The sequence below is a fragment of the Centruroides sculpturatus genome, unplaced genomic scaffold, assembly GCF_000671375.1.
Source record: "Centruroides sculpturatus isolate CEXI.00-Female unplaced genomic scaffold, Cexi_2.0 scaffold991, whole genome shotgun sequence".
NCBI classification, from domain to species: domain Eukaryota; kingdom Metazoa; phylum Arthropoda; class Arachnida; order Scorpiones; family Buthidae; genus Centruroides; species Centruroides sculpturatus.
The window spans coordinates 1-15,541 of NW_019385208.1; the positions used below are offsets into that span (position 1 = coordinate 1).

Below are 15,541 nucleotides of genomic sequence, written 5' to 3' on the forward strand. Positions count from 1 at the left end.
CCCCCATAACACGGTAGATATGTTCCATGTTTTATGAAATTCCTGTTGTACGAGTCCTTAAATACATGAGCCAATCACAGCCCAGCACATGTGCAGTTTATGGACTACGGCTGTTTGAAAGGTTTTCTTCTGTAAAATTAATCGATTCTAGACTAATTTGACTCAACATTTCCAAAACATGTATAAGTTTTTGGTAATAATCCATATAAACTATGCCATAAACAAAAAATTGTAGGATTACTTACCAAGTGTGCACTGTTCGACGACGCCATTGCTTAAGCTTGTTTTCGTCGTGAGGCAGTGCATCAAACAGGGGCGCGCATGTTTCCTGATAAATTATTTTTCTGTGAAAAATTTGCTGAACTTTGGAGACATCATTAATATAAATATAATTTTTATGACCGTTAAATAATAAATGATTTTTAGTAGGTCCGCTGCTCGTTTAAACTCAACGGTTTGTGCAATATCCGCTATAGGTCTAGATTTGACCAATCCTGTTGCGACACAAGTTGGCGATGACGTCGTACCGTATCATATGAGTCTCTTTTAGCGTGTTTATACAAATATGATCGCAATTTTTTTACCGTTATATATGAATCCATATTATATCAACCCATTTTATAGGGGGTCTACTATATTTATGTTTATATTTTTTATTAATAAATTAATATTGTTTTATTTATTTTTTGGATGTTTGTAGTTATGCNCCTTTAAAATAATTTTGTTCTAATCTTATCATTAAAAAATATTTTAGTTGCATTAAATATTTTTTCTTTTAGCTTGTTTTATTTAAATCTCAAGTCGAAAATGCCGAAGCAAAATCACAGCAATTAGAACAGACCTTCACCGAAAATAAAGTAGCATGGGAAAAGAGAGAAAAGATGTTTCAAAATGAAATAGAAGCAATTAAAAAGAAATGTGAAGATCTTAACAACAATAATACTACATTATTAAATCAGCTAGAGCTGGTATTTATGACAGTCATTTAAAATTTATTAGAATATAGTATTATAATGTTTGGTCTTTGTATAAAATTTAAAATTATTGTGATTAAATTTTATCTACATCAGTGAATTAGGACTTCAAATAATTTAAATTCTGAAGTACTCTTTGCTAATATTTTACTAGAAAATGAATGTACAGTCGACCCCCCCCGTAACACGGTAGATACATTCTGTTCTTTCTGAAATTCATTTTTTACGAGTCCTTAAATACACGAGCCAATCACAGCCCAGCACGTATGCAGTTTACGGACTACGGCTGTTTGAAAGGTTTTCTTCCATAAAATTAATCGATTCTAGACTAATTTGACTCAACATTTCCAAAATACGTATAATTTTTTGGTAATAATCCATATAAACTATGCTATAAACAAAAAATTGTAGGATTACTTATCGAGTGTGCACTGTTTGACGACGCCATTGCTTAAGCTTGTTTTTGTTGTGGAGCGGTGCATCGAACGGAGGCACATATTTTTCCTGATAAATTATTTTTCTGCGAAAAATTTGCTGAACTTTGGAGACATCATTAATTAATAGAAATGATTTTTATGGCCATTGAATAAGAAATGTTTTTTTCACAAGAAATGTATAAAATTACAGTACTGTATTAGACTTACTGTACCTAATTTATATACTGTACAGACAATAGTAAACTCAACTTTCCCACCTAAACTCTCCATAGCGTGTAAGTAGTTTGGCTGCTCATCCACTATTGGTCCAGATTTGACCAATCCTGTCGCGACACAAGTCGGCGATGACATTTTACCACATTTTACGAGTCTCTTTTAGCATCTTTATACGAATACGGTCGCAATTTTTTGACGCAATATACGAATCTGCATTATATGAACCCGCGTTATGGGGGATCGACTGTACTCTGATTTCTTTTTCATTATGTTTTGTTCAGCTTTGAATTTTTAATAGATTCTGAAATATAGTTTTTTATTTATAAAGTTCTATAATTTATTATTTATTTCTTAACGTTTTATTCTAATAATCTTATATATACACTCTTTGACATAAAAATCAAAGCAGTTGTTAAAATATATGTAGAACTTTCAATTTCAGTATGCAAATACATTCTAATTATACATGGAAATTTTTACCAGCAATGAATGGTCAGATCATTAAAATTAAAATTTTCCATAACATTCTCTATATAAAGGTCATCAGACACTTAATATGACATTCTGACTGTATTTATCTGTATAAGCTGGGTAGTTTGCCAGTGATAATGTCTTGAAGACATACTCAAGTTCCCTATTACTACTTAAGTTACTTTGAGAGAGATTGTGTCATTGAAATGTGAGAGGTTAGCTTGCTCCAAAGAATAGCAGTACAAGAGGGCAATGACAAATTCTGAAAAGAATCTAGTAGGCCCAGGAAAACTGCTACAGAGAATAGTTGGATAATGAGACAAGTCCAGAATAATCAGTTTTGCTTTCAACCATCTTGCTCTATTTACAACATTTTGTATAAACCATCTCCACAAGATGCTTTGTGGAGACAGGACTCTGCCTTCATTACTACCCCTTATGATATCTTCCATTGACTAGACTTAAGGAATTAAAGGTAACGTTGTCTGCAGTGGAACCATGGCTGGCAGATCCATGTCTATCAGTCACAGTATCACTGTAGACAACTTTGGACAGGAGAATTGAATAATGTTGTGTTTAGTGAGGAATCTCATTTCAATCTTACCACAGACAACCATTATATTCTTTTTTGGACAACCATTATATTCAAACTACAGTCTGTTATAGAGAAACAGAATTCCTGGTATTATGGTGTAGAGAGCAATTTTCTATGACATATGATCTCCCCTTGTAGTGATCAGAGAAACCTTAATGGCACGGGCATACATTTGAGAGATTTTGCAACCTGTTGTGTTGCCTTTTGTTGAATGCTTGAGATGGGCAACTTTCCAGCAGCACAATGTTCAGCACACTACTAGTGCTTCTCAAGAGTGCTTTCATCATGTTCAAACTTTTCCTTGGCCTAAATTCTCCCCAGCTTTTCCTCCAATTGAACATGTCTGAGATATGTTTGGGTATCATTTGAAGCTATATTGGAATCTCCAACATTTTGAACAGCAGTTATAACACACTTTGGGAAGATCTGTCACAGAACAATTTCCAAATCTTGTTTGTCTTCATGCCAAGTTGTATTTCTGCATATATTTAGATTTATTAAATACCATTCTGTATGATCCATTTATATAGCTATTGGGTTGTTCGGAAAGTTTGTAGTGATTTTTGATAGCTGACAGTTGAGACATTGATTAATGTGAAAATGATAAGAATTGTACAAACCAATGAATATTATGATAAATGACCTTGAGACATGTCTGTTACAAAAAAAACCGTTAAGATTATTCAAATATCGTTTAATTTGTCTCATTGCAAATATGGATGCAAACAACGTGCATTATTGACACTTGTTTTTTTTATCGTAAAGGAAAAAATGCTGTACAAACAGCTAAAAAGATATGTGATGTTTATGGTGAGAGTGCTGTAGGAGAATCAACTGTTCGAAAGTGGTTTGCAAAATTTAAAGCAGGTAATTTCAGCCTTGAAGATGCTCCCTGCTCAGGAAGACCTCCTGTTATTGAAGAGGACCAGATCAAAGCATTATTGGATGAAAACTCTCATTATACAACTCAAGAAATTGTAGACAGTGAAGTCATAAAACAGTACCATATTTCAACATTTAAAGAAGCTCGGATATGTGAATTGTTACGACATTTGGATACCTCACGACTTAACAGAAAATAACTTACTACATCACATCTCCATTTGTGATTCTCTTGAAAGACGAAATGAAAATGACCCTTTTCTAAAGCATTTAGTGACAGATGATGAAAAGTGGATCATTTATAACAACATCAGCTGAAAACAATCATGGGGTAAGAAAAAGGAACCACCATTAAAAATTCCAGAGGCCAGTCTTCATCCAAAGAAGTTCATGCTCACAGTCTGGTAGGATTGGAAAGGAATCCTGTCCTATGAGCTGCTTCCACAGAATCAAACAATTGATTCTGATAAGTATTGTTCTTAATTGGATAAACTGAACATGGCAATTAAAGAAAAACATCCATAACTGGCCAATAGAAAAGGCATTGTGTTTCACTAAGATAATGCCAGACCGCACACATCTTTATGAACACGCCAAAAATTATTGGAACTGGGCTGGGATGTGTTACCTCACCCCCATACTCACTCAATCTTGCCCCATCGGACTACCATTTGTTCCATTCTCTGCAAAATTCCCTTTATGATAAAAACTTTGACACTTTGGAAGCTTGCAAAAACCATGTGGATCAGTTTTTCGCGGGAAAACTGGAAAGTTCTACGAAGAGGGTATCCTGAAGCTCCCCATAGATGTCAACAGTTATCATATGTAATGGAATAAAAGTATATTTTTAGTTTTAAAACAGTTTCTTTTATTTCTCTTAAAAATTGCTATGAACTTTCCAAACAAACCAATATTTGTTATATCTGTTTGCTTTAAAATTGTTATCAGTTCTTTATTTCATTTAAATTAGGCAAGTAAACTTTCAAAATGATAGATTTGTTTTAATATGCTTCATTTTTTTGTCATTGCATGTATATATATACTGTATAATAAAAATAATTAAGAGGTAATCAGTTAAATTTTATTAAATATGACAGTTGGGTCGTCAGATGTCGGTAATGCAATCTAAAGATTGGAATATTTCATCATCATTAGAAGAAGAAAATAAAAGTACTCAGCAGTTGCTAGAAGTTATCAGGTATTAAACTTGCAATAAAATTATTTGAAATTAAAATATATAACATGTTTTATTTATCTTATATGAATAAATTTTTATTTATTAATTAATTTAAAAAATTTCAGATTTATCCATAAATGTATTAATTTATTAGTAATGACATTGATAATCATGTTTATTATTCCTATTTTATCATATTGATCATGGATATTAGATGCTGGACATTTTTATAAATTCATTTGTTGGTGATTAAATTAGCTAAGATAGCTTATATTAGAGTAGATAAAAAAAATATATAAAGTGTTATTTTTCTATTCTCAATATATAAGTATTACAAAGGTTTTCTGGTTATTTTTATTTACTGTATATCTTGGAAGATAAGATGAGGTATAAATTTTCATCAGAGTTTTATAGTTTTAGCATATATCTGCCCTATAAGACAATTCCCAAACTATTATCAGCCTATGAATTTAGTTTAGATCTGTGATCATCATCTATATAACAACACTGTATAGCGTATACGGAATTATGTCCTATTTGTAACTTTTTAAAAGAACATCAGATTTTATTTTCTTGCACCTGGCAGTACTGCCTTGCAATTGTTGCAAAAATTCACATTGATCCGGGCATTCGGGTAATGACTGACTATTCACAAAAACGTATGGTCTATTCTATTTTGTGGACATACCCTACTCTCTACTAGTAAATAATTATGGTTTGTCCATTTTACTATAATGGTTTTAATTTATATAAATTTCAATCTAGTTTTTTTTTGTATCTGTCCTATAAGATGACCCTGAATTTTCAGGGCCTTTTTTTTTTATGATTCAACTATTGTCTTATCTGCCAAGATATACGGTATATATTTTATAGAATATCATGTGTTAATACTTTCTAAGTGGAAAATAGAAAGCATTACTAGGACATTATGTGCCTTTGTTGCATCATGATAGAATTGAGGTGGAGTGAAAAAGAAAGAGGCGATCCTTGCATTTCTCATGTCTGGAGAAGTTGTTCCTTGCATTTGCTGACACAGAAGAGGAAGTAGTTGCACTTGCCAACATGGAGAGGCAATCCAAGAGCAAAGTAATCGACACCAATTGCTTTGTTCTTGTGTTTTGTTCATTTTTCACACCCATTTTCTGTTAGCTCATCCAATGTTTCCCCCTAAAATCCATTAAGTACAGTCATGTCAGGGAGTATGGACATTTGTCACTTTGACCACAAAGTATCTCAAAAATGAAAAGAAGAGATCACATAGGTCCCTCCCATATTCTTTTTACATTTTTAAGAACAAACTCAATTCTATAAGCCACATAGAAAACATGCTAGTGACCTTGAGACATTGTGTGACATTGTTTTGGTGACTGCAGTCTCATTATGATCTATCTAAAAAGTAAGTTGTGGATCCTCACTTTTTATTACAATTTTGGTTTCTTCATTACAATTAGTGGAATATTGCAACATTTATTAAAATCAATTGATCAAATTTTCAGAAAGAATGCAGTTCTGTAAGCCACATAGAAGAGGCTTTTTCTTATGCTTTGCCTCAAAGATATTTTGTTGTTATGTAATAAAATTCATAAAAAATTATTTAAATTTTATCTAGACTAGAAAATCTGTTTTAAATTATTATAAATGACAGCTATTTTATTATGAATTATTTGAATTAATAATTCATTAGTATTTATTTTTATCAATTTATAATTGTAAATTTTAAAAATATGAAATTATTAGCAGGTAAGCCCGGTGTTGGCTGGGCAAAAAATAAGTACAAACAGATTATTGACTTATTTCGTACTTTAACCCTTTTATTATATTATATTATAGTATTTGATTTACATAACTACAAAGGTTATCTTACATAAGGGTTTATCATACCAAGTGACCAATCTGACACATTTGAAAAATTCTTTAAATTGTGTACAATAGAGGAATAAAGAATTTTTAAAATGTGTTAGAAGATTGGTTACTTGGTGTGATAAACCCTTATATAAAATAATGTTTATACAAATATTAAAATGAAAACTATATAAAGAATTTGGGTATTTTAGCATGTTTATCAAATACTTGGATGGTATGAAACGGCACAATTTTATTGGTCGGGTTGACATCATTTGAAAATACGATATCTTGAATAATTTAAGATATTATTTTTTTAATGTTAGCACTAACAAACTGTTTTTCATTTACATCTGAATATCAAATTGTGATCTGCCAGTGAATCAAATTTTGCAAAAACTGCATTGAATGTTTAAACTCTCACCCTCGAAAACAACTTAAATCATATTTTGTGCATGTTGATAATCTCGTATTATGTAAGTTTTTTGTTTGAATGCTACCATATCGATGGATGCAACAGGAAGAAGGGACTGTTGCAGATGGAGGTCAAAGTTAATTTGACCAAAAGTAATAGTAGTTCTCCTCCTGGCAGAGAGGATGGTCAACAACTATTACTTAATACTGGTATACTATTAATGTTTAAAAAAGTGATTCGTGTTAGACAGGTTGTGATATCCCTGCACATGATGAAAGTTGCTAACCTCAACGTCCGAAAGACTTGATATAACATTTGTTTAAATAAAAAAGTCTTGTAAAAATGCAAGAATAAGTGCTTTTATGTGATCCCATAAAAAAAACTGAAACCAGGTTAAAAAGCTAAAACTCAGCAAAAACATCTAAATAAAGGAAACTTTTGAAAGTTGTAGCATAAGAATACTGGAAGCAGACTTGACAGTAAGACTCAACACATGAATAAATAAAGTGTATATTACCACAGACTACAACTACAGGAAATTTTGAATAAAGTAATGTCACATTGATAATAAATAGGAAAAAAACATTGGCACAGAAAAAGACTTCCAGCTCTATTTTGTGCCTTAAAATTATTGCAGTACATTAATTTGGCTGAACATTAGAACATCTTAAGCAGCAACAGTGAAAGGAGCTTGGGGCAATGAGTTTATGAGTTCATAAGGGGAGATGAAATGAGGGGAGGGGTGGGATGTCCATATTTTCTGGTAGTTAAGTATGGCCTCATAAATATTGCATTTATAGAAATATTATTAGAATTAGTTTGATTTATTTGATTATGGCAATGTGATGCATGAGTGATCTGCAAAGGAGGATGCATTCTGGGAAGACTTTTATGTAAAGCTGGCCCCGTTTTAGTGTTACTAATGCAAAGAAAACCAGAAAAGTCCACGTGGCCAGTTTGTTGGCCATAGGTGAACGCACTACCAACTACCGGTGTTTTTGGTGGTTTTATCCATTTGGTTACCAGATGGAACTTATTGGACTTCAGTTTGAAAAAATTGTAGACCTATAAATTCCCACTGCTGTCCATTCATCTCTGTCCTTTCTTAATCTCGAGAACAGAGTTAGATAGATAAAAGTCAAGACCAGACATGGAAATTGTAAGATAAAGATGATCAGATTAACTGTATGTGAACTTTAGACTTGTACCGCAAGTCATGTTATTTCAATATAAAATTTCACTGAACGGCATTAGATAAATAACTGACGAGACTATCGCCAACAGGAAAAGTATGATGTACGGGGCTAAACACTACTATACTCCACGTAGGCAAGTGCTATGTGCTATCTGTTGCAATAATGGCGTAATGGCATGCCTATTTCATGCTATATCATTGTTACAGTAATTAAGTGAATATAATATATCTTTTTTAAATTATATCTTTTTTTGTAAGAATTATATTTAGTTAATTATTTTGTTAATTTTTTCACAATAGATAGCACTACATGTAAAGCCAGCAATCAAATGTAGACAGAAATTAATCAATATATAGAAATCAAATCAATAATTTGGGGTGAGATGTACGACACGATTTAAGTTAGAAGTATGTGAATGTAACTGCCAAGTTTTGTAGAAATTGGTCGAACAGCCTAGGAGTGCATAGCGAACAAACAAACATCCTCATATATATATATATATATATATATGTATCTAGATCAGGGATCGATAACCTATGGCACATGTACCAAATGTGGCATGTGGAACGATTTTCAGTAACACACTGATTGAATAGAAATTAGTAAAAATTAAATTTTACTTGTTAATTTTTGAAGTCCATTATAATTGGACCAATTTCAATACTATATATAACAAAATTGGTAAAATCATGTTGGCACCCAGAATACCACTAACTTAGGTTTAGCACAAAACCACTGAAAAGTTGTTGACCCCTGATACAGATTATTAATAAACTGGTATTTGCCAGTAATCAATAACATCCAATGCTGTAAAATGTATAAATTATTGAAAAATTCAATATATGGTAGAATATAATTAAAAATTATGGCTATGCTTATAAAAATTTCCAAAAGTTTTGCAAGACTTTGCAATTATAGTGAACACATTGTACCATGCCAATAATAATATGATCTTAATAAATTAAATTTATGTGAAAAAGTTAAATTAATTCAGTTTTTTAATTCATACAATAATTGTTTATTTTAATGATCAAAATTTTATTTAAACATATAAATAAATTAAATTTAAAGGTTTTTGAGAAGAGAAAAGGAAATTGCTATAACTGAAAATGAAGGAATACAGTCGGAGAATATAAGACTGAAAGCGCAGACAGAATATTTGAATAAAGAAGTAAATGAACTTAAAAAAAGCTTAGTAGATGAACAAACTCACAAGCAGGTATTTATTTATTTAGTTTTTGAATGAAATTTTAGGTACGTTCTTTACTCTAAGAAAGTTTTGTTTTTAGACAATGGCTTCCACTGAGGCTAAACATGCAGAATTGTTAAAGAAGATTGAAATGTTTAATGTTCTGAGCGAAAGTAATCGATTACTTCGTAATGAAAAAGAAAGCTTGATGCAAACTCAGATGGAGTTAGAAAATAAGGTATTCTTTGTTATTTAATTAATAAAAATTTTCAAATATCATTATGTTAATAGAAATATAGAAAGACAAGTAATATTTAATTCATAATATATGGTTGTTTATTTTGAAAAATAGCAGACAGAAATCTGTTATGATTAGTAGAAATCATAACCTTTCTTCCCTCTCTTTGTATTGTATTTGTATAGATCTAACAATGTTTCCTTTTTATTTGTGTTGAAATAGTTTGAATTTCTTTTCTTTCTTTTGCTTTTAAAATTTGTAATAAAACACAAATTGAATAATGGAAATTGTTTTATAAAAGATATAATTATTTCCAGCCATATGGATAGTATATTAATGATATATGGATTATGGATAAAGGTATATGGATGTATATTAAGTATTTTTATCATAAATGTGATTAAATGTTTTTACAAAAACAATAGATTGATGAATAGATTGATACTAATGAAAGTAGATGGAATAAAATTGTAACGTTAGTCACAATTTTATTCCATCTACTTTCATTAGATACATTANAGTGACGAATAGCAAGCAGTAGCCAACATACGCACAGTTCAATGATAACTCGAAGACTCTGTCCAACTCATCGACCCCTTTCTTTTTATTAGGGATCTGCATTGGTTTTTCCCATGGCCTTATTATGAATTTTTCTATCACCATCCAATAGTTGAATGTTCTGTCATGGATTCCGGGTGACACACTTGATGTATCATCTTCAACCAGGAAATAAGTCCGTGGGAAAACAATTTAATTTTCTTTAAAAATGTAGGTTTTTGTTTTCTCTCTTTAATTTTTTCTCTCAACAAAAAATATATTTAAACAAAATAATTCCACTAAGTTTGGCTCTCACAGTACTATGAGTAGTTAAAATATATAAATATTGTCATTTGTCTTGATTAGAATTTTGTAATCAAAAATAAATATATTGTAAAAATTTAAATTTGAATACAAACAAGTTTTATATTTTAGCATTAAAATATAAATACAGTGAATTCTCAATCTATTGTTTTCCTGCATCTGTCCCAAATAAAGACCCATACATATAATGTTAATTTTTTAGTATTCTTTGTTCTCACAATGTTTGCTCTGTATTTTAACTGAAAGAAAAATGTTATTTCACATCAATCATTTTACTCACAATAGAGGATGCTAAAAATAAAAGCACATCACATTTAATACTTAAACCCTTAACTACAGCTAGCCAGTTTTTATTGTGATTTTTGGCTACTTTTTGTCTCCTGCTTTACTAAACATTGTCCTTTATTGGTGAAATTGCCTCTTAAAGCCTGGCAACATGTGTAAAAATTAGCACGTTGTCTCAGGTTGTCATCTGTATGATAATAGAGTTTTTTGTACGATAATTTCATAACTGTGCCATTTTATAAATATTGCTTTTTCATTGACATTTTTGTTTTTTTAGCCACCAGAGGGCTACTAAATTTTTGGAAGTTTATAGATTGGCTACTGCTCTATATTCTTGTCTATAAGACACACTTTTGTCATACTTTTCCAGACTGTTAACTGCTATACTTTTAGACCTACTGATAAAATGCTCAGATTGATATGAAAAGAAAATTTGTGAAAATAAATGTTCTGTTGAAATGCCATTATGCTTATACTTGTACAAAATGTAATAAAATTATTTATGTAGTACCTATAAAGCAGTTTCCATTTAGTGAACTGTCTAGAACTGAAACTTTTTTGACATAAGACATTGAGGAGTGGACTAAAAATTTTAGACATTTCAAAAGCTTGGAAAAACTAAGGTGTCTGCATATGAAATAAGTATAGAATATGAAGGAATGTGTTACATATTTGTTAATGTTTGGTGTGTTGATATTGCATGAAAAAACATGCATTTTTAGCTTATGCCTATTCAAAGGTTTGTTTTGTATCATATATTGTAAGGGAGAGTTGTGAAAATGTCATTGTAAAATGGGGTCTAAAATTTTTTTCTTGTAAAGAAGGGATCAAAGATAAAAAGTTTATGAGATTCTGACATAGGGTGAACCTTGTTAATATTTCTATGGATAAAGGGAGTAAGTATAAAGATTGAGATGGATGTTTGATAATTTAAAGTGAAATACGATAATTTCAAGGAGCAGATATGATAATTTTCTCTCAAGGTTGGCAACTCTGTATTTTCTTGAGGTAGGGGAGATCCTGTCTGGACAATGAGAAAAGTCAGAACTCTTTTCCACAAGAGAATCAACACATCGTAAGTGACATAAATTTATAATTTCACTAACATTTTAAACACTTTCACGGTATCATCTTCAAGTGCAATAAAAGAGTCAATACATTAAGTATTCTTACCAAAAGAATATAGAACAAATTTCATTATTCTTAAGAATTTTTTAAAATTCAGAATAAACGAACATCAGTGTGCATGTTCCACACCATTTAGTATTACATAAAGCCATCATATAAGCCTATCACTGAAAAATACACATTTCACATAAGATAAGCAATAAAAACATCAACATCATAAATTTCCCATATCGATCATTTTCCCACATCAGTGGTGTTTTTCCCAAGTCCTGCCAAAAACGACAGATTGAGAATCCACTATATATAATACAGTAGAATCTCATTTTAATTGATCATGGAATAACAATTTTCTTTCCAAGTCTTGCAAATTAATGTAATTTTACCTCCTTTTAGCAAACTGAAACTTGGAATAACAGACTTTTTCTAGCCTCGTCTATTGTAAACTTTGCACTTTTTCAATGTTTAGTTAATATTTAGATGTTTTCAGGAATTTGTAGAGTTTGATGATGCACTTGTTAGATCTGGGATATGTACAGTTGAAGAATTGTATGAAGAGAGTTAGCAGGCTCATACAATAGAGGAGAAATCATCTAGTGAACATTCTGACGCTGATCCAAGTGTAGTGCCAAAATTTAATGATGCCATTGAGTCTCTAAGTCATGAAGACCTTCCATAAACAAATAGACTGTACATGACATTGCTAATATTGAGCAGTTATTGTATTCAAGAAGCAGAAAAGCTCCATCAAAACAAACCAAGATGGACGATTTTTATTTTAAAAAATCATGAAGTCAAGCAAAAATGCTAACAAGCATGTGTAATTTGCCTCTTTTTCTGTGCTTACAGTATATACAGTTTCCAACATCTTTGTCATATGCACGACATAATATACGATCTCATAACATCATGTTTCTATAGAATAGAGATCTCAAGAGACCGAATGTTTTCAAGTACTAGTATTTCTTTTATGTAGCAGGTTAAATAACTATTATCTTCCTGGATGTGCAGGAAGTCCATTGTTTGTGATATAACAGATTCTCAAAACCAAGGATGATTTTCGGCAGCCCAAGCAATCTGTTAAAATGAAATTTTACTGTATAAAATATAAAATTTATTATTCATATTTTAACTTAAAATATTTTTTATATTTATAAATATTTTCAGAGGAAGAATTTGAAAAAATTAATAGTATGAAAGTTCACAGTGAATCTAAAGTGTCAGTATTAGAAAAAGAATTAACTGCATCCAAAGAGAATTGTGAAAAATTAGAAAAGCAAATAGATGAATTGAATCAGAAGGTAATGTATAATTATTGGCTTTTATTTAATTAAATAAGCCCATTCGGTTTTGTTATTCAGAAATAATGTTTTTTTTTTTTATTTCAATAAAATGTAGTTAACAATATCTGACAAATTAAAAAGAATTATTACATTCCACTATACCTTTAAAATGCAGTCTACTTTGGATAGTTCTCTAACGTTTTCTTTATAAATAGCTAATGGACATGCGCGATCGAATATCTGAAGATTATAGAACGTGCATTGTTTGAATTACCGTTGGGAAAGTTCAAATTTTTAAAATTTTTTTACATCAATCCTGAAGAAGGTCTATGAATTAGACCAAAAACGTTAGAGAACTATCCAAAGTAGACTGCATTTTAAAGGTATAGTGGAATGTATTAATTAATAATGCAGTTAGAGATTTAATAAAAAGAATTATATTTTCAAGATACAATATTTATATATTATTAAACATTAAATTAAGAACTGTTTTCAGCTTTACAAAGCTAACTTTTCTTAAGATATGCTTATTTAACTAGAGTTGTCTTAAATGTTAATTTAATATTGGTATTGTTTATAATTAATTGCTAAAACCAACAAAAAGAAAATGTATGATATGTAAATAAATTCTGAATATACTTAAGTCCTAAAAATATAAAAACAGAATTTGTTAAAAGTATTGATATTCTTAATTTTATTAATTATGATAAAATATATTTTGATTTTCAAATTTATTTATTTATCTGTCTGCTTATAAAGAAATAAAGTTTAAATAGCTATATTTAATTTAAATATCGTTGTTATTATTGAAATTAAACTCTAGTTGGGAAATGTTAAGATAGCAGCTGAGGTTTAACATATATTCAATATCCAAAACTCATAACTGAAACTAAATTAAGATAACTATAGTATATCTCTGCTAACTTGGACTGATAAGGAAAAAGGGTATCCAAGTATATGAAAGTCTGGGCTAGCAGGGTATGTTCTCCAACAATGTGGAAAATTAGAAGGTGGATATACAGTACAGTAATTTATTATTATTGACTGTATACAGAAATTTTACTGAACTTTAATAGATTATAGTGCTGAATTTATTATTACAGGAAAAAGTTTTATAGTAGTTCAATATAGTGTCTTTAGTAACTTATTGACTGCAGTAATATAAAGCATGGTATTGCAAAGACTTCTGGATATGAAAAACACTTGTTAATTATAATTTTTATATTGTCAAAAAATTTTAAATTACTGTACAATTTTTTGAAAAATTTGTCTAAGTTATACAAAATCTGAGTTGGCAGGGTTTTACTGTATAAATAAAAATTTCTCTTGCTACCTCATACATCATTGCCATAAACTTCAACCAGTTGCAGTGAATTTCAACAAGAATTTGTTATTAAAATGCTAGAAACATTTAATTTCTGATATTTTAAAAACAAATTGCAAAATGTATCTCTCAGTTAGTGGGATGTTGAATTATCTTTAACATGTTTATCACAAAATTGTAGAAATGGTCTGTTATGCACAATTTTGATTACCAGCTGTCTACTGAGTTTGGTCAATTACATAAAGTAATTTGTCATCGACTCTATATAGACACTGCATGTAAGTGATTATTGCTTTCTGTATGACCCTCATATACAGCGTAGAGCAGAATTTTACACCAGTGTAATTTTTTTAAAAACACTTGAATTATTTAGAGTATAGATGGACAAATTTTTACAAAATTATTTAATGTTATCTCCTAATGACTTACACCAAGTATCATCCAAGTCAATTAATCCAAACATTAATTATGTAAAAACAACCATTTCAAGGTGGTGCAAAATTATGCCATCTTCTATTTATTCACTGAATTGAAGAATTGAAAACAAAAAAATATTTATACATTATTCGATTTTTATTTGTTTGGAAATAATTGCAAGTATATCCTTTGGCATTTATTAAATTTTTGAAATCGTGTTTTTTAAGTCTCTTATCCTCAATGATGATGATGACATCATCATCATCGAAGATAAGAGACTCGATGACATCATCATCGAGATATTTTCTTTTACTTGGGTTCTGGATAAGTGCATAAGGGATCTTCCATTTGAAATTGTCTTTTTTTAAGTCTCTCATCCCCGATGATGATAATGAGATGACGTTTTTAATATCAGAAAGTAGCTTTCTGATATTAAAAACGACCTCCAATGGGTTTTTAAATTTTTTTAATTAATATATTTTATTATATATACGTTTAATTAAGACAGGGGGGTCGGAAATCGCAATAAAAAAACGTAATTTTTTAAAAATATTTAAAAATATACGGCCAGCTAGTATNAGATGGAATAAAATTGTAACGTTAGTCACAATTTT

General features: G+C 30.1%; 2 protein-coding genes across 4 annotated transcripts in view; both read left to right on the forward strand.

Annotated features, from left to right (window-relative positions):
• Positions 1–779: 779 nt before the first annotated feature.
• LOC111636124 (nucleoprotein TPR-like) lies at positions 780–9,650 on the forward strand (the record flags this gene model as incomplete). The annotated part of the gene is made up of 4 exons (XM_023381299.1): positions 780–968; positions 4,673–4,773; positions 9,277–9,424; positions 9,495–9,650. Coding segments are annotated over 4 exons (594 nt in total), but the record flags the coding sequence as incomplete, so codon positions are not given.
• A 3,412-nt stretch (positions 9,651–13,062) lies between these two features.
• Positions 13,063–15,541, forward strand: part of LOC111636125 (nucleoprotein TPR-like) — a 63,734-nt gene continuing 61,255 nt past the window's right edge. For all 3 annotated transcript variants that reach the window (XM_023381300.1, XM_023381301.1, XM_023381302.1), the window contains exon 1: positions 13,063–13,204. In XM_023381300.1, coding sequence (XP_023237068.1) covers positions 13,097–13,204 — 108 coding nt within the window. In that variant the 5' untranslated portion in view covers positions 13,063–13,096. The remainder of the gene's footprint in view (positions 13,205–15,541) is intronic.